The sequence below is a fragment of the Phyllobates terribilis genome, unplaced genomic scaffold, assembly GCF_046119375.1.
Source record: "Phyllobates terribilis strain yellow unplaced genomic scaffold, ASM4611937v1 Scaffold_7__3_contigs__length_470593459, whole genome shotgun sequence".
In the NCBI taxonomy this organism is placed as follows: domain Eukaryota; kingdom Metazoa; phylum Chordata; class Amphibia; order Anura; family Dendrobatidae; genus Phyllobates; species Phyllobates terribilis.
Window position 1 is genome coordinate 76792751 of NW_027362767.1, and position 20481 is coordinate 76813231.

Genomic DNA, 20481 nt, shown 5'->3' on the forward strand with positions numbered 1-20481 from the left:
TGTCGGCATCCCCGGCACCCCAACCCGGCTACTGCACCAGGCTCCTGCAAATCCATTCGCTCTCTAACAGGCACCATTTACAATAGGATATATGCTCTGAATTTACAGTACCTGTTGTGCACTAATATCCCAAATTGTGCCAACTAATAAATGGAAACATCTGGGTAATAGATAAGACAGTCTATGTACACCCATGCAACCTATTGCTCCAATGCATCTAAAATAACAAAGCATACCACTTGGCAATCTTCATCCGTTTTAAGTATACAGCACCGATGCAAAGCCACATTTCCCATCATACCCCACTCACCGTGCTGACCAGTCCCTTGTGGATGTTGGTGATACTGCAGATGAGGTTGAGCAGAGCTGTCAGGAGCGGGTAGGGAGATTTCTTCCCAGCCAGGCTGAGCGGCGGCTTTCCTCCGGTGCAGCTCAACGTGACCATACTGCTCACAGACTCCGGCAATGGTGAGCAGGACAGCGGATTGGAAACTGCAGAGCAAGACCTTACAGGAATAAGGGGGTCATAATTAAAGTGAGGTTTTGGGAAATGTAATGCATGGTGACAGGTTATTAGTTATATGCAGAAAACTGCTAAAAACAGTGGAAAATGCCTTTAGAAATGTCATCACAGTATACCTCTTCAACTTTAGCAACGCTGCCAGGCGACTACCATCACCATTTAATACTAGCTTTAATTCCACTTGCACTACTACATAAATTCCTGCAAATAGTGCAAAGGCAGATATGCAGTGAATTCTCTAAGGCATATGTGCACTAGGTTATGTCCCGTGTATTTAAATACAATGATCATGAAAGTAAAGGGAACAATTCTAATACTGATAACAGGGAACCATTATTTACACCAGTGCGTCCCACACTTATTCTATCATGACACATAACTGCTTACCAGAAACCACTATATAGGGAACCAGTGATTGCATTCCTGCTGCCCAGATCGCAGGCATCATGAATCAGAACACGGCTGCATGATGGAATATTTTTCTCTTTTTTTTTTTTTTAAGGCTATATTTTCCATTTTAACACTATAACACAACATAATAAACACTTGCAACCATTAGAATCATACAAATGATATAATAATTTTCATTTAATTTCAAAGAGGATGTGTAGGTGGTTTTTCTGCGCTGCGGGTAAAGTTCCGGCGATGAAACCAGGACACACAGGATGAAGGAATTTGTGGCTTTTATTATCTACGCGTTTTGAAGTTATTCCACTTCTTCCTCAGGATACAATCACAGGCTGTAACCTCAAAACGCGTAGATAATAAAAAACACAATTTACTTCATCCTGTTTGTCCTGGTTTTATCCATGGAACTTTACATCAGCGCAGAAAAACCACCTACACCTCCTCTATGAAAATCATCTTGATTTTTTAACCCGTGGCTTGCCCCAGCTGTGAAAGTGTCGTGGTTCACAACCTCACAAGGTGAGCAAGCATTCTACATCTAATATACGTTTACCACTGGGTAAAACCCTATTGGGCTATTTTTGCTTCCTAGTTTCTTCCTGGTTCAATTTTCATTGAAATCACTTCAATAAGATGATGGAAGATCATTTAAACACTTCAAGACTGGAGTATGTTAATGTCAGTAACATACTTCTGACACTAGATCACTTTTGTAACTAGAAAAGATTAAATAACAAATAAGGAATTAAGAATCCAATATCCATACAGGGTTTATAGCTCTCAGAAACAATTCAGCGTATAAACTTTCCAGAACTAGATAGAGCATGGAGAGGATAGCCGGAGACCAAACTAGTTGAGAATTTGTCCAGTGAGTTTTTTGTATTTTTTCTAGGAATACTTTGAGAGATTGACACATCCACTAAAGCACATGGTTTGTATTTTTTTTATAATATATTTTTATAATATATCTATACGGTATATTATAAAAAAAACACAAACTATGTGCTTTAGCGAATGCATCAATATCTCACAGTATTCCTATAAAAAAAACTTACTAAATACTCAACTAGTATACACACACAAACACACATTATATATGTGTATGTGTGTGTCTCTGACTATGTATAAATGCACACAGACCTCCTTATATAAGCAGATGACCTGTTTACTAAAACCTCTCCAATTGCTCAAAAAAAGTTCTGAATCAATCAGCTCATCAGGCAAAAGCGCTCAGCATGCACACAGCGATGTATGAGCTCAAGAAATAAATCTATGAGCCTGTACACAGAGCTACTAAAGCATAGTGGATGACATTTTATTAAATCTAATTCACACACTGCAGGTTTTTTTTTCCAGCGTTGTCAATGTATGCTATAGATATTCATCGCTGATTTCACCTTCTGAAATGCAAAGGTTATAGGAAGTACATCTGCACCGTGGCAGCAATATCCGCACAATAGAGTGCAGATATTGCTGCCAAAATTCTGCACCAAAAATATTCAGTGTGGATTTAAACTAAATGGTCCTATTGTGATTGGGTAATAATAAGTTCACGTCATTACATTAAAAAAAAAAAAAAAACTTTTACCCAAAATATTAATAAATTTACTCAGATTTGGAAATCACTCATTTACACATTTTCCTAATAAAATCTTCAAGAAAAGATCCAACTATACAAGTTCTTGTAACTACGCACACTGGACGTTCAGCATCAGATTTATGTACTGTACATAGTTATTTCCTGTGGAAGAGTTGATGCAGAGTTATTCCCAGGATCAGATCTACAAATAAAATGCTGATATGTAATATCACAGGAAAGCTTTTACCGGAGAGAGTCCCACAAGGACTGCACAGACGTATGATGCAGCAATGGCAGGAGCACATTGAGGGTCAGCTTCTCCACCTCCTCATTACATAAAACAGTATCCAAAGAGGGCTGTGGACAGAGGAAGCGTCACCGTTATATTATGGCAGATATTTCATACACTCTCTATATCTATCTATCTATATATAATCTATCTATCTATATTATATATAATAATTGTAACACTTGGGCACACCTGTCGGCTTGCTGCCTTGTAGTAAGAAGCCAGAAAGTTGATGGATGTAGTGATGAGCGGCTGGAGAAGGTCCCAGATGTTGGGGTGTGATATTTCCTGCAGACATTTTCTCAGACCTCCTTCCACTACAGGTAGCAGTCCGGTAATGTCAGCCCAGCACACAGGCGGCGGAGGAACCTGAGGCTCCGAATCTACAGATGTGCTAGAAAGCAGAAGTGGATTCAGTAATGGGGGATACAAGAATGGAATTAAGTAAAATAACAAAATGTCTTTAGTGGATTAATTAATAGGAACAATAGAACGTATTTAGTCTTCTGCAAGAACTGCAGCATAGCAACAAGGTGTTTTTATCTTTGAAATTCACATTCATGTAGCATTAAAGGAGAAGTCTGGGTATACGGTATTGATGACCTATCCACAGGAAGCAGATCGGTGGGGGTCCAACACCCAGTACCCTCACTGATCTGCTGTTCTTCTACCGTGCATCTGTCTGAGTCTGCCAAGGGTCAGGGGAACCCCAAGAAATGGGCTTGAGGCGACACAAGAGAATAGGCAGTCGGGGAGATGCAACACATCTACTCCATTATTGCGGCACTGGGGTATATAAATACTTTTCTTAAAAGCAAGAGTAAGATTCACTGCTGATTTCCATTCAGAAATGGTGGGTTTTCTGTGAGACCACCATGCCTAGTCAAACACTTCTGAGCACCGAGTGCTGACCAGGTCCTGGGGTCCTCTGTGACGGCATACCTGTCATGTAGAAATATGACCGCCTGGGTCCAGTCGCCTCAAATTACTCAACAACAAAAAACATTCCCAAGTCCCTTCAACACTTGGGGTACAAATCTGGGAGCGGAGGGTGAACCCTACACATCCCGGCGGTTGTATAATAGGTACGATGGGGGATGTAGAGCTGTGCGCCTGTCTAAGGATAGCTAAGAAAAAACAACTTTGGGGTCTGCAGCACAAGGTCTCATCAGATATGAGGCCTATGTCTCACTCCCAATCCCATCTCGCACTCATGGGATGACCTATTACTGTCATATGTCAGGACAACCTCTTAATTTTGCACAATCCTGTTGACACGTCTGCTGTGCTGCTATAACGCTCTGTGCCATATTTGCACATAAGTAATGGCTGATCTGTAGGGGCGGCACTGCTTCTGAAAGAGAGTAACTGTGTTTTTTGCGCCTCCCTACACAGCTCCTTTTGATGATAATAAAAAAAAGAGGCAAAAGTGGTTTAGATTCAAGTTAAAAGTCCAATAGCCGTGACAAGTAAATATTCATTATTAAAGGGGTTGTCCAGGACTATTATATATTTTTTTACTATGGGCCTAAAACCTAACAAGCAGGTTGTTGCTAACAGAGGCAACTACCTACTTGTTTTTCCCGGTGATGTATCAGATCGGTCACCGATCACTCCTGCTGGCGATACAGCTCCATGTCAACAGAGCAGCTCCTCTTCTTCCGCTCTGCAGAGCAGAGTGGAATAGAAGCTGCTGCTGTGTCGACGTGAAGTCAGCAGAGGCCGCTCAGTCACCAACAGGAGCGGTCTGTCACCGCTCTGTGCCGGCAGAGATTGCCACTGGGCACAACAAACAGGTAAGTAGCAACTACTGGCTTGTTAGTTCTTAGGCCCATAGTAAAAAAAAAATTGTATAGTCATGGGTAACCCCTTTAAGGCCAGTTTCAAATCGGTATATCCATGTATACTAATAGAACGCTAACATATTTATAGGAATTATGATAAAACTAAGTCTCAAAAGGTTAGTCCTTGGGGACTGTGGCTGCAGATATGAGCTGTTGCACCCGCATGTTCACAAAGTAGTATGAACAGACGTCGGTCTGAATTTAGCTCAGATTATATTTCCCTATGCGCAGGAGAGCCATTGATCAGTACAATAAAGGAGGCCCTTCTGCGTGATTGCCTATGCAAGGAATAATTGCTCATCTAATTAAAGTGAATAGGAAAGCTGAAAGGAAGACAAACCGGTGTGCTGCTGTGCACAATGGTAGCTGAGCTGGCAGAAGCGATGCATACTAGAGTAGGCGCAAAACGATTCACAGAATCCTGGACTAACCTCCTAAAACCCACCCGGCACATAGGCTTCGGTCCTGCTTACCTGCGGAGCTGTGCCTCCAGCTCGGCTGTACACCCTGCAGTCTGGGTGACATGAGAAAGCAGCGTGATCACTGCGGCTGCTCGCTGGACGGGAAGCGTCACAGGGGCCTTCCCTCTGCAAGAGGCGATCAAAGCAGGAAACGACTGGAGGATTCCCACGAGGACAGGGTACAGATCTCTGGAAGTAGATATTGGTCTCATGAATATAAATTAAATAGGTGAATTAAACTGAATTTTATTATATCGTTTCCAATATTTAGCAAATACAATGGGAATGGATTATTCCCTATCAAAAGGATAAAAGATAACTTATTGATCGCTGGGATCCAACCACTGGGGCTCTGAAAGCCTGAGAATGATGCTCTGCAGAGCCTCATCGTGAATGGAGCGGAGGTGCACATCCTCAACCTCCGGTCCACTCATTGTCTATGGAACTGCTGGAAATAGCCAAGCGCTGTACTCTGCTTTCTCCAGCAGTCCCATAGACAATGAACGTGGTAGGAGTTGAAAAGGAGTACCTCCACTCCATTCAAGATGGTGCTATGCAGAGCCCCATTTTCGGGGTTTCGAGCCCTGTTCTAAGGATCGCCATCGGTCCCAGTAGTCAAAACCCAGTAATCAGCAACTGTCCACTATCCTATGGATAGGGAATAGCTGGCAATTTTGGGAGAACCCTTTTAAGAGACTTTTCACAAACGAGTGAAAGTTTATCAGTTACAAGTATTTTCCGAGAAACTAACCTGTATATATCACAGGCCTGGCCATATCCAGCAGCTATAGCCCACATGCGAAACGTCTCAGTACTTAATCTCTCTGCTTCTTCCTTTAATAGAGGAAGATCTTTGGGTTCCTGGACCACAAATCTGCTGAGCCGGCTCTTCAAGTCAAAGGTATTCAGCTACAACAGAAAATTATACATGTCCATAAAGTAGAGATCAGCGATTGCCACTATTCACTACTAGGTAAAAAACAGATAACATAACTGAGGAGCCAAGGAGAGAAACAGTACTGGCGGTGCTCTGTATGAGGATAGAGCACATAGAGAATATTTTGAAAAATTAAAGAGGTTACGGCAGTCACCAAGAAATATGAAAAAAGCTTCTTTCAAAAGAAGCGCATATCTGAGGGACAGAGTTACAGGATAAAATCTGGACGACTGCAGTTTCGCATCCACTCATGCTTCATCTGGCCCTAGAGGGCTAGATGAAGCGTGAGTGAACACAAAACAGCAGTCGGACAGATTTTATCCTGTAACTCTCTCTTGTGAATTTGCACTTATTTTGAATAAAAGGTTTTTTTCACACAGCTTGGCGAGTGCCGTATCTTTTAAAAAATTTATACATGAGGATAGTATTGATATTTTGTTTATTTTTACAGCAGCTACACTATATAAAAGCATAGTAATGAACTTCACAATCACAATATATAATCAATTCTACAAGTACATTTAGAAAAGATTATCATATTCCCATATACTTACCAGTCTGGCCGAAGCATGACGACCTGAGGAAGCCAATACACGTAAGAACTTCATTGCTGTAGCACAAGGTACACCATGGAGAATAGAAGGAGCAGGATCATCAGTTTCCATTGCCATAGTCCATTGCATGGGCAGGAATTCACGGACAACAGTCTCCATAAGCCGTGGACAATCTAGGAGCTAGAGATAACACAGGAAGGAGTCATCTCAGGGATTATCTCCTCACCGAAAGAAGTTCTGAATTATTTCTAGAAAATACATTTCCTTTCCCGTAGACGGCAGACGAAGCATCCATTTCATCTCCAGCTAAGCCACAGGTATTGTATGTCCTATTCTTGTTTCAACCTTGCACTTCAACCTTCAACCAGTTAGTGCAATGCTTGGAACTTGGTGCAAAGACTGTTCCATATCGGGGTCGGTCTATATAAACAGGTTATTAAATGACTGCCTATCGACAAACGTTGCCGGTCAGCTGCCGCTTACCTATGCGTACCGCGTAGTGTAAATGGAACCTTATATAAATCTTGATGTATGTATAGCTCACCTGGCTGCAGGCTGCTGCAGAATGACGGGCCACTCGAGTCAGAATATCCAATATTTGCAGGACCACTGAGGCTGGTGGCCTCACAACTTCCAGGATATATCGTAGTCGATGGTGAAACTTTGTCTTTAGAAGACCCTAAACATAAGTGATAAAAGTTATAATACTGATCATAGTAATACTAAACAAAGAAACGAAAGGCAAAAATAACCATAAGAAAACCGGTCTATAGAGCTTGTTACCCTGCAGCATTTTCTGCCTGCTCCTAACACAGCTGTCAAGAACATAGATGTACATTTTTTGCAGGATGAGCTGTGTTTTATATCTGGACCATTTTGGGACACATAGGTTTTTGATCTGTTTTTTAGTTCTATTTTTTGAGGGTGGTTATGCAATTTTGTTTTTTTTCTTATTAGACTTCATTTGTTTGGACAGTCACGGAAGCAGCGACATCAAATATGTTACATTTAAAATGGTTTAGAATCTTTTCTTGACTTTAAATTATCAGTCTCCCAATATTGTAATATTGCAGGCCATATTTATTATTGGTTCCCAAATACTGTAGTATTGCAATCCATTGTAAAAATGACAATCTCCTAAGTAGCGTGGCCACAAAGTAAGCTATATTCGAGTAAAACTATGGAAAGCACGTTGGATGTCAGTAGACCCCAGGCTGCCATCACAAGACCATTAGCATTGTGTCGCTGGGGGGGACGAAGGGTTACGGAAAGGATATCCACTCTATCCAACCACTTAAATGCGGCTGCCATGATTGATAGAGGCATCCAAGAGGTTAAACTGCTGCAATAAAGGCGATCGGGATCTGATTTGGAAGAGATAATGGTGGAGAAATCTTTTGCCGTCTACAAAGCAGTGGTGACAACTAAAAAGGGAAAAATAGAAAAAGTAATGTAGCATCTCTCACTTTCAGGATGAACCAAACAGAATACATATGGAATAACGATAATTATGTTAGAAAAGTCAATATGTCCCATATGATGCTATAAATGAATGGGTCACCAAAAGACAAGATTTGGTGATGTAGCATCTGTGTAGACTCTGATCACCCAGATTACGCATTTTGGATACAAGTATTATTCGTAGCGAATGAATAAGCCATGAATAAAAGATAGTATGTGAAAAATGTAAGCCGGGTTGTCTGGGTTCCTTGATTGGATTTTATTTCTTGCATGCAATAAATATTGGATTGTATGTGGAGTCTCCATCTTTTACCTATACTATCGCCAAGCCTTGTCCATGAGTGTATAATCTTTCATGGGACATACACCATTATCTAAGGCAAAACAAATTTGGATTTAAAACGGGATCCACACGGGTTACGTAAGCACATTACACGTGACTGATGTATGGGCCTAATGATGTCATTGTGCATCATCCAGAGCAGATTATTTGTGTAGTAGGTTGGACAGCAGCTACTCATGGGTAGATAAATTGGCTCCATAGAGAGGATCTGTCTGGTCTCCTGACATCTTCGCCTCTCATAAAAACTTGTATTTCTTGAATAAAAAAAAAAAAGATCTTTTCTTAGTACTCTGCATTGTGCTCCTCATTTACTCCACTTTGAAAAACGAGAATAAATTGACAAAAGTCAATCCCTGCACAGACTAAAACGGTCAGCACTGAGATTATAGTGGCAGTGTGTGTAGGTAGAGGCGTAATTGCGGTCAATGCATTCATGAATTTCCATGAAGAATAACAGAGGAACACCACAGTGTAGAGTTCTACTAAATTGTGATAATTTAACACCTAAAGACACAATCAAAAAGACAAATATACTTTAATAAAGGAAACATACTACATCATATCACTGCCTCTCTGTCTCACCTTTACAGCATCATATCGAGCAACATCAGGGTCGGCTTTCTTTTCTTCTTTATCCTTTTGTTTCTCCTCTTTTCCTTTGGTTTTATTGATGTCTCTCTCAAAGGCATCTTCGTCCTCCTCTTCCTCATCGCCTTCCTCCACTGGATTCGGTATCAATGGAAAAACTTTTGTCCCTTGATACCAAGAAAAAGTCTTATCTAAGTATTCCTGCCGGGGAGAAAAAAAGAGAACATGAAGCAAGAAGCACAATCATTCACTGTGCAACAGGTAAGGAAATGTCCTGTTTTAATTTTATCAGAAACGGCTGAGAATTTCTTTACCATATAAAAGAGGCTACAAGATAAGTCCATTCATACAGCTGCTGCAGAACTTCTTTTTGAAGAGGAGAGGTAGCCTGCAGTCCATGGTTAATGAATATATTCCTCATTCTTTTCACAAAGAAAGGCTGCAGCATCTGAGAAGTGCGTTATGATGTTCTGCAGCAGCTAGGACAAAGAACTCTGTGATACACTTCAGCGGCTAAAAAGCGAATTCTTCTAATGCGGTAGAGAACACTAAAGCCCCCTCCCCACACATCAGGTAGCTGTAGGAGCAGCTATCTCTTTCGGCCCCCTCATATTCAGGAGCGCTCCTGTGTTCTCTATCAGAGAGCCGCTGCCAAATATCTCTGTCGTTGGCTGATCTCAGAGGGAGGACAAAAGAATCGGCCATTGGAAATCCAATATGTCGGATCCGTTTCTCCCCTGACATCATCTATCGGTGAAGATTGGGGATATTCCCCTATGCATTACACTGGTGGCAGCTCTCGCTGATTTTCTGGGGTTCGGTTGACTATAGTCTAATAAGTATGGGCATGCTCACCTGGACCGTGTCTCTTGAGGCTTGCGTAACATTATTATGACACGTCTGCACTGCAGTCAATCAGCGGTTGCTAATTGGCTTGATTCGCTCACACTTCCTTGACATGAATCTTGGAAAATGGAAGATAACAAAACATACCAATACTTACTCTACGTTGGTCCAGCACTAACTCTATGCATTTTCCCCAGTCTTTGTTGACATGCTGCAGTGGTTACATTATGAGTACCATGCACATGACTGCTGCAGTCAATCACTGGGCTCGGCAGCTTATGCTAACCACATCAGCATCACAGCTCAACCCAGTGACTGACTGCAGTGGTCACATTTGTTGTAGCTGTGGGGTCACTGCTGCAGCCTGTCAACAAAGACTGGGGGAGAGACAGAGAGAAATCACTGGAGCAGGAGAGGGTGAATATTGGCATGTTTGTTATTTTCTAGCTTTGCAAGTCTATGGACTCAGACCACTCCTGTCCACAGGTGAAATTTTTCATAATTTTTTGTTGTAAAAAAAAAATTCCCCTTTCTCAAATCTCCGCTGCTGCTCCCTGTGTCTGTTACGATCTGCAGCGCAGACATCATGCTGAGAGTGCTGACGACACAACTCAGGCACAGCCGCTGAGCTCACTGATCGTCTGCAGCACAATCGACGTGTCGTCAGCTCAGCAGACAATGACAGACACAGGGAGCAGCAGTGAAGACTTATTGTTGGACCTGGGTAAGGTGAGCAAAGGATATAGATATATATATTTTTTTTTTTTAACAAAATGCACCTCGGGACAGGGGTTTTTCTGAAACCAGAAAATCTCTGTAAAGCCAGAAACCACTTTAACTCAACTTGATGGACTTCGACTTAGTATAATTTGTCCTGTGACTAATGCTATAGTTGTATATCTCTTCAAAGATTACACAAGCATCGGCAGTTTTGCTGTGCAATGTTTTCTAACTGACCTTAAAACACATAAGGTACATTAAAGATTACAGGGTTGAATGCGGATTGCCTCTATTGCCAATACATATTATATATAATGCCATCATTTTCTTTACATCACCGAGGCTTAGAATTATGTTCAGGACAAGCTACATAGGATGTCACATTACTTTAGGACAGACCATGCCCATCTGCCCATTGCAGAGCTGAGCTGCCATGTTATTGCAGAAAAGGAATCGGATTTAAAAATGAATTTCCTCTAGAAATTACTGCAACACAATTTTCATACAGATCATGCTACGCAGAACAATTTACATCTCATACAATTCTGGTCAAATGCAAATTTTTTTACTCACCTCGTCTTCTTGTGACACCAATAAGGAATGCAAGGCTCCGACAGACGCAGAAATGACGTTTTCTATAGGATCATCTATGGAGAAGCGCAAGAGGAAGAGGAACCCTGCATCCAGCAAGAGGCGCAGCATGCTTCCCTTAAGAACAGAGGCAAATTCTCCTTCTTTGGCCTAAGAGAGAGTAAAGCAGAGGTATCACAACAACACATATTGGCACCAAGTACCACCAGGCTGTTCCTCTTTGAAGAGGAGGGTCCTTTCACACGGAAAGATAAACTGCCTGTAACAAGCCGTCATCGGCAATGTACTGGCTTATTTGATAGCATTTTCATGATACAATAATCGGAAGTCATTTTGTTAATACGATCGCTCATGTCCTTTTCTGTTTTCCCCACTATCCTATAATTTATATTACACAAGCCAGGAAGATGCAGGTTACATGAGATAGAGGTTTACTCATTTCAGAGACCCCAGTCACCCGGCTGCTATTTGTTTAAAAAAAAAACAACTACTGTGCCTTGTTCTATCTGCCCAGGTCCAATGCTGAATCTCAATCGCGGCTTCCAGTGTCTATTATTGTCTGCAGAGCTGATGACAAAATGATAGCACTGCAACCAATCACTGAACGATAAGGGTGAGTAAAGCACAGTTTATCTTTTCAAGAACAAACTGCAGCAAGTAAGCAGGGGGTTTTCAAAACTGGAAAACCCCTTTCATCTACTTCCACAAAAAGAGGATTTTTGGTACTCACCGTAAAATCTATTTCTTGGAGCCTTCATTGGGGGACACAGGTGACCATAGGTGTATGCTGCTGCCACTAGGAGGCTGACACTAGGCAAAAAAAGTTAGCTTCCGCCCTAGGCAGTGTACACTCCACCAACCAGCACAAAGCTAATCCGCTATGGAGAAAGCAGTAGGAGAAACAACAATAAAACAACCATAAACAGGTCCAGCAAAGGCACAAACAAGGGAGGGTGCGGTGTCCCCCAATGAAGGCTCTGAGAAAGATTTTACGGTGAGTACCCAAAATCCTCTTCTCTCTATCGCTTCATTGGGGTGGACACAGGTAACCAAGGGACATCCTAAAGCAGTCCCTAAGGTGGGAACAGAAGAACATGACCAAATCAAGTCGGGTGACAGACAACCACTTTCTGCAGAACATTCCTGCCTGGGATCGCATCAGCCGAGGCGTAGGTATGCACCCTGTAGAATTTAGAAAAGGTATGAAGGGAAGACCAGGTGGCGGCCTCGCAGATTTGGGTCGCGGAGGCCTGGTGACGAACGGCCCAGAAAGCCCACACCCTGCAGGTGGAGTGAGCCCTCTCTCCCGATGGGAGGTAGTCTATTCTTGACTCAGTATGCCTCCAGTATGGCAGAGCGGATCCAGCGAGCGATACTGGCCCTGGTGGCAGGAAGTCCCTTGCAAAGACCTTCAGGAATCACAAACAAGGAATTGGACGTAAGGCCCTGATCTGACAAGATCCAGCTTGTGGAGGGACAGTTCCAGAGGATGGGATGGGAATGGACAGAAGGATGATGTCCTCATTGAGATGGAATGGAGAAACCACCTTGTGAAGGAAGGGACCAGTCATAACACCATCTTGTCCTAGAGGAGGAAGAGAAAGGGGGAGCAGCACGAGAGGGCGGCTAGTTCCGAGACCCGCCTGATGGAGGTGATCGGAAAGAGGATTGAGACTTTCCAGGAGTGAAGAGAGAGGGCGATGTCTCGAATAAGATCGAAGGGAGGTCCCTGAAGAACACTCAAGACTAGGTTAAGGTTCCATGGGTACACAGGGGGACTATATGAAGGAACAAAGAGAACAACTCACTGTAGGAAGGTCTTAACCTGAGGATGGGAGGCCAAGTTCCGTTGGAACAGAATTGAAAGCGCGGAGACCTGACTCTTGAGGGTACGGAGAGACAACTCAGACTCTAGGCCAGGAGAGAAAAGGACATGGGGGTTGTCTGATTGTCCTCACAACAGCGAAAGAAGGCTTTCCATGTTCAATGTTAAATGCTAGAGGACGAGGGCTTTCTTGCCCTGATCATGGTCTGGATGACCATAGAAGAGAAACCTGCCTCTTTCAAGACTTTGGCTTCAACAGCGATGCCGATAAATTGAGAGACTGAGAATTCTAGTGGAAGAGGGGACCCTGAGAGAGTAGGTCTGGGCAATCCGGGAGTTTCCAGGTTGACTAACTCTGCGTACCAGGCTCTTCTGGGCCAGTCTGGAGCCATGAGGATCCCTTCTGCTTTGATCTTCTTGATGAGTCTGGGAATCAGAGGAAGCGGTGGGAAAAGGTACAGAAGGTGGAACAGAGACAAGGGAAGGACCAAGGCTTCGGATCAGACTGCCAGAGGGCCGCGAGACCTACACATGAAATGAGAAACTTTGTGGCTTATCTGTGACACTATGAGGCCGACGTCGGGGGCCTCTACCTCCAACAGATTTGGATGAAAACGGATGTGTTGAGGGACCACTCACCCGAGGAGAGGGCCTGGCAGCTTTGGAAGTCGGCAGCACAGTTGCTCACGCTGGGAAGGAGTATCGCTGAGATTGCCAGAACATGTCGTTCGGCCCAAGACAGAATATAAGAGAGACTTCCGATATGACGGACTTGCTCCATGATCTGCCCTGATGGTTGATGTATGCCACGACCGTAGCACTGTCGGATTGATTGCATACTGGGTGACCAGCTAGCAGGTCCTGCCAGAGAAGGAGAGGTAGATGGCTCTGAGCTCCAGAAGGCTTATGGGGAGAGAGGTCTCCAGGAAGTTACAGTGGCCCTGTACTGTGCGTTGGAGGAAAACAGCCCCCCCCCCCCATCCGAGGAGGATGGCATCCGTTGTGATAATCTGCCAGTGTAGAGGGAGGAATGATCTCACACGCTGAATGGAAGAAGATAGACTCTACCAGGCCAGAGACTGTCTCACTTGAAGAGGTAGAAGAATGGGACAGTCCAGGGAGGAGATCCTTTTGTCCTAAGCTGACAGGAGGACCAGCTCGAGGGGGAGAGTGTGGAAGTGTGCAAAGGAGACAGCTTCCACTGCGGCATGCATCTTTCCTGGCACACTCATGCAGAGCCAGAGAGAGAAAGGCAAAGGATGCCTGAGGGAGCGAATTCCAAGGAAGAGAACCAAGATCTCTTTTTCTGGAAGATAGACCCTGGATAGTGCAGTGCCGAATTGCATGCCTAGGAAGACTAGGCACTGGACCGGGATCAGAGACGACTCCGCTTTGTTGACGAGCCAGTCTAGTGCATAAGTGTGTCGAGAGTGATCTGAATATATAAAAGCTGGAGAAAAGTGTAGGTAAATCCGTGCTGCCAACGTTATCGAATGCAGAAAAAAAAAGTAGAGAATTAAAAGCTGTTTTAATTTATCAACGCGTTTCGAAGCACACCTGCTTCTTCCTCAGGACAAACGAGTGCGGATTTACCTCCACTTTTCTCCAAATTTTATATGTAATACCTTCATGGATCTGCAGCAGCCTAAATATATACAAGCTAACATAGGGGTTATGACTTTCACAAAACCCTCAGATGAGCATTTTCCCTGCCTCTGTTCCTTTTTTTAACACGGATAAGACCCTATTGCGCTCTTTATCTTTACAGCTTTTACTACAATAGAGAGTGATCTGAAGGCTCTCGCAACAATCCAGGAAGGATGGGGCGTTTATTAGGAGGTCCAGATAGGGAATGACTACTATCCCTTTGAGGCATAGAATGGCCATGGCGGCCAGCATGACCTTTGTAAACACTCTGGGCACTGAGGCTAGGCCGAAGGGAGGAGCTATGAACTGGTAGTGGGAACCCTGGATCGCGAAACTGAGAAATCTCTGATGAGATATCTTTCCACCATCTCACTCAACCAATCCCACCTTACCTATCTATCAAAGTCAATGGCTGTCCACTCTCCCCAGTCCCGCAAGCTCACTGCCTCAGGGTAACCCTGGACTCTGATCTCTCCTTCAAACCTTATATCCAAGCCCTTTCCACTTCATGCCGACTCCAACTCAAAAATATTTCCCGGATCCGCACATTCCTCAACCATGAATCCGCAAAAACACTAGTGCACGCCCTCATCATCTCTCGCCTCAACTACTGCAACCTCCTGATCTGTGGCCTCCCTTACCTGCACGCAACCTCCGATCCTCACAGGATCTCCTTCTCTACTCCCCTCTTATCTCCTCTTTCCACAATCGCATTCAAGATATCTCCCGTGCATCCCCCCCTACTCTGGAACTCTCAACCCCAATACGTCAGCCTCTCGCCTACAGTGGAAACCTTCAAAAAGAACCTGAAGACCCATCTCTTCCAACAAGCCAACACCCTGCAGTAACCCTCGCTGCATGACCAGCTGTTTCCTCACCTACTGTATCCTCACATCCCCCCTTCTTGATTGTGAGCCCTCGCGGGTAGGGTCCTCTCTCCTCCTGTACCAGTCGGCGACTTGTTTTTGTTCAAACTATTGTACTTGTTGTTTGCTATGTATACCCCTTTTTCACATACAAAGTGCCATGGAATTAATGGCGCTATAATAATAATAAATAATAATAATGAGCATATCGGAATGTGGAGGTGGGCAACTTGAAAGTCCACCAAGCAGAGGAATTCCTCAGGTTCCCTAGAGGCAATTACCGAACGGAGGGACTCCATTCTGAAGTGACGGAGATGAGCACGCCGGTTTAAGTGCCTCAAATTCAGGATCGGGTGAACAGAGCAGTCTTTCTTTGGGACCAAGAAAGGGATTGAACAGAAACCGGAGAAGCGCTCGTGAGTAGGGATGGGCACGATGACACCTGCCCGGAGAAGGGAAGAGAATACCTTATAGAATCCGGAAACCTGGGATGGGACCCTTTGGGGGCAAGACACAAAGAAACGCCAACGGGGGAGAGAAGAAAATCCTATTCTGAGAGGATTCCCGGGTCTGTTAGACCTAGACCTTGACGACTTGGCTTGACGGCCCCGTGGTTGCCAGGAGGGGACGGGCTTAATGAACGGCCTTCTTCTTTCCCGTTAGACTGGGGACTGGTCTCGTCGGGAGGAGGTCCCAGTGGACGAGAATTACAGAAAGGAGCGGAACTGGAGAGGGTGTCTCCTGGGGGGGGAGATGCCTTGGCTTTGGCTGAGGAAGAGAAGTGCTCTCACCGTAGGTGGTGTCAGAGATGAGTTTATCCAGCTTAGTTCAGAAGAGACGAGACCCCTGGAATGGAAGGCTCGTGAGAGCCCACGTTCCAAGCCTTAAGTCAGAGGATTCTGCAAATGGCTACAATGTTGCTGGCGGCAAGAGCGGAACAAGTGGCAGCGTCTAAAGATGCAGAAAGCAAGTACTTTCCAGCGTGAGCAATCTGGTCCACAAGATCAGCAAGCTCGTCGAACGAAACCCCGGATAGGATGCCCTGTCGAAAGATTTTGCCCGGGTGGAGACCGACTTGGCTACCCACGTGGAAGCGAAGGCAGGGCAGAGGGATGCATCTGCAGTCTCAAAGGCGGACTTGTTAAGGGCTTTAATAGTCCTATCAGTAGGGTCATTGAGGGAGGACCCATTTGGGAGCGAGAGGACAGTGTTAGAGCGGACGGGAGGGACAGGCGGGAAACATGGGGTGGGGGGGTCAACAATCAGGGACCAAGCCCATTTGTTGAGGAGGTCCGGCCCGAAAGGATATAAAATATCCAAATGTTTCCTACCCTGAAAGCACTTTTCCAGGTGCTCCGTTTCCTTAGAGAATATTCCGTCAAACTGCTTGTGATTGGAAAACACCTGAGGAAGGCGTTTCATCTTCTAGAGTGCTCTGGGGGGGAGAAATACTGATCTTCTTTGACCTTTAGATTCTGATTAACAGCAGAGGTCGGTCCTTCGAGTTACCTGAGGGTCAGGAAAAGAGGAGCGGGAGACCTGGAGGCTGTAGAAGGAAAGGGGGATCTAGACGAGGAGCTGGTAGTTACCCGCCTCTTGGGACTTGTACGCAATCTGTCATGCTGGGGCAAGTAACTAGGTGCATGCGATTTGTCTTGTGGAACAATCGGAACATCAGTGGCGGCCGGATAGTTAGGCAGACGCTCCAAGACTTGTACCAAGGACTGGGACATCTTGCTTAGGTCATCAAGGGATTGTGAAAGAGCAGCAGCCCACTCAGGGGGAGGGGATGCACTCTCATTCCAAGTGGCACTCTCATTCCAAGTGGCGAGGGGTTCCTGTGAGGCCTGCGTGGTGGGGCTGCTGCAGTCAGAGCAGAGGGACAAAACCTGACCTGTGGGAAATTTCTTCTTGCAAGAAAAACATTATAGTGAAAAATAATGAGGGTAGGGCGGAAGCTAGACTCCCTGGAATTATGCATACAGAGATATCCTGGAGCCGGAGATGGGCTGCTGAGGAGTGCTGAGCCTTATGTAAAAAGAAAAAACAGCCTGGACAGAGCCTATCCAGTCCCGAGAGGACGTCCCCAGTCTGTGCAGGAAAATTGTGGAGAAGCGAAGAGGGGGACGGGAGGGGGCTGAAAGAGGTGGGCTCAGGTTCCGCGCTGGAGAATCAACAAGGGGCGTTGCAAAAAGAGGAAAAGTGAGCAGAGAAGTCCTCACGATGCTAATTGGTTAGAACGCAAAGGGGATATGTGGCCAGTCAGGGAAGAAGGCCTCGGGAAAGCAAGGGACTAAATTTGAGAAGGGGACCGTTCTGGGAGGACCGGAGCCGGGAGAGGCAAATGCACTGGAGAGGTGCACCCCCTGGAGATTCCTGTCCTGGAGCGCCGCCGCCATAAAGAAATTGTGTAAGCTAGGGGTACCTGGTCCGGACATGGTCCCGACTCCTTCTTCACAATCCAGAAGATGGCATCAGTAGCCCCAGATGAGGGGATCGCTAAGATAGGTACGTCTTCCTTCCCACACCGTCGTGATCCCAGACAATGCAGAAGATGGAATTAGACAGAGGGAAACAACATCTGTCTTCCGTCCAGCACCATCTCGCTAGACGAGTGGGCTGGGAAGGGGGATAGGCAAGAACCGTTCGCCAAGGCCGCCCCAGGACACTCTTGCTGTGTTGGGGGTTAGGGTCCTGCCTCGCAGACCAGAGAGAGTACAATGTACAGTACAGACCAAAAGTTTGGACACACCTTCTCATTTAAAGAAATTTCTGTATTTTCATGACTTTGAAAATTGTACATTCACACTGAATGCATCAAAACTATGAATTAACACATGTGGAATTATATACTTAACAAAAAAGTGTGAAACAACTGAAAATATGTCTTATATTCTAGGTTCTTCAAAGTAGCCACCTTTTGCTTTGATGACTGCTTTGCACACTCTTGGCATTCTCTTGATGAGCTTCAAGAGGTAGTCACCGGAAATGGTTTTCACTTCACAGGTGTGCCCTGTCAGGTTTAATAAGTGGGATTTCTTGCCTTATAAATGGGGATGGGACCATCAGTTGTGTTGTGCAGAAGTCGGGTGGATACACAGCTGATAGTCCTACTGAATAGACTATTAGAATTTGTATTATGGCAAGAAAAAAGCAGCTAAGTAAAGAAAAACGAGTGGCCATCATTACTTTAAGAAATTAAGGTCAGTCAGTCCGAAAAATTGGGCAAACTTTGAAAATGTCCCCAAGTGCAGTTGCAAAAACCTTCAAGCGCTACAAAGAAACTGGCTTACATGAGGACCACCCCAGGAAAGGAAGACCAAGAGTCACCTCTGCTTCTGAGGATAAGTTTATCCGACTCACCAGCCTCAGAAATCGCAGGTTAACAGCAGCTCAGATTAGAGACCAGGTCAATGCCACACAGAGTTCTAGCAGCAGACACATCTCTTCAACAACTGTTAAGAGGAGACTTTGTGCAGCAGGCCTTCATGGTAAAATAGCTGCTAGGAAACCACTGCTAAGGACGGGCAACAAGCAGAAGAGACTTGTTTGGGCTAAGAACACAAGGAATGGACATTAGACCAGTGGAAATCTGTGCTTTGGTCTGATGAGTCCAAATTTGAGCTCTTTGGTTCCAACCACCGTGTCTTTGTGCGACGCAGAAAAGGTGAACGGATGGACTCTACATGCCTGGTTCCCACCGAGAAGAATGGAGGAGGAGGTGTGATGGTGTGGGGGGGCTTTGCTGGTGACACTGTTGGGGATTTATTCAAAATTGAAGGCAATTTGACCAAGAAGGAGAGTGATGGGGTGCTACGCCAGATGACCTGGCCTCCACAGTCACCAGACCTGAACCCAATCGAGATGGTTTGGGATGAGCTGGACCGCAGAGTGAAGGTAAAAGGGCCAACAAGTGCTAAGCATCTCTGGGAACTCCTTCAAGATTGTTGGAAGACCATTTCCGGTGACTACCACTTGAAGCTCATCAAGAGAATGCCAAGAGTGTGCAAAACAGTCATCAAAGCAAAAGGTGGCTACTTTGAAGAACCTAGAATATAAGACATATTTTCAGTTGTTTCACACTTTTTTGTTAAGTATATAATTCCACATGTGTTAATTCATAGTATTGATGCCTTCAGTGTGACTGTACAATTTTCATAGTCATGAAAATACAGAAAAATCTTTAAATGAGAAGGTGCATCCAAACTTTTGGTCTGTACTGTAGATCAGACCACACTGTTCTCTCGGTCTCTTAGGTGGGAAGACAGGGTGAGAAGTTACACCCTGTTGCCCTGAAGTTGAAGAATCTGAAAAACAAAAGGAAAAAGATTAATAAAACACAACAATGAAACCTAAGGTAGAAATGGGTCTGGGAGCAGCCCCGTGTCTACCTCCTACTGACACTAAGCTAAAACTGAATAACTTCATGCCAGTCGGTGGGTATATACTGCTGGGGAGGAGATAACTTTTTTATGCCTAGTGTCAGCCTCCTAGCAACAGCAGCATAAACCCATGGTTTCCTGTGTCCCCCCAATAAAGCGACAGAGAAACAATGATTTTTGTGCTAGCAATCAATGACAAAGGAGCAAATTATTAATCGTCAATTCTTTACCTGCACAGCAGTTTTTCTCATTTTTACCACTGAAATAAACTTTTGCTTATGCTTATGGGAAGGTCGGAGAAGACAGATGTCGGCCAAATAACCTATATTACACGTATGGTCACTCTTACACTTCCTTACCTTCTTCACAATACGTCCAAGAACCTGCAAAGATAGAGTCCTCTGTTGTATGAACTGGCTGCGAGAAAGATGGAAAAGCTCTTGAAGCGAGTAACCAGCTCTCTGTAAAGTAAAATACAAATAATTCGTCAGCGACTAAGAGCTCAGAAAATACTATCGGTGACCAAAGAGATGCTGAACATTTGCCCAAGTGGAAATATATTCTTCCCATAACTGGCACTATAATAGCCAATTGAAAGATTTTTTTCTACAGAATAT

At 44.6% G+C, this 20481-nt stretch overlaps 1 protein-coding gene across 2 annotated transcripts in view; it reads right to left on the bottom strand.

Annotated features, from left to right (window-relative positions):
- RPAP1 (RNA polymerase II associated protein 1) overlaps positions 1-20481 on the bottom strand; it is a 57329-nt gene that overhangs the window by 14768 nt on the left and 22080 nt on the right. For both annotated transcript variants that reach the window (XM_073638811.1, XM_073638812.1), the window contains 10 exons: positions 20224-20325; positions 11127-11294; positions 8982-9188; positions 7140-7274; positions 6596-6775; positions 5856-6013; positions 5117-5293; positions 2992-3193; positions 2758-2867; positions 311-506 (listed from right to left, as the gene is read on the bottom strand). In XM_073638811.1, the coding sequence (XP_073494912.1) occupies positions 311-506; positions 2758-2867; positions 2992-3193; positions 5117-5293; positions 5856-6013; positions 6596-6775; positions 7140-7274; positions 8982-9188; positions 11127-11294; positions 20224-20325 (1635 nt within the window). The remainder of the gene's footprint in view (positions 1-310; positions 507-2757; positions 2868-2991; positions 3194-5116; positions 5294-5855; positions 6014-6595; positions 6776-7139; positions 7275-8981; positions 9189-11126; positions 11295-20223; positions 20326-20481) is intronic.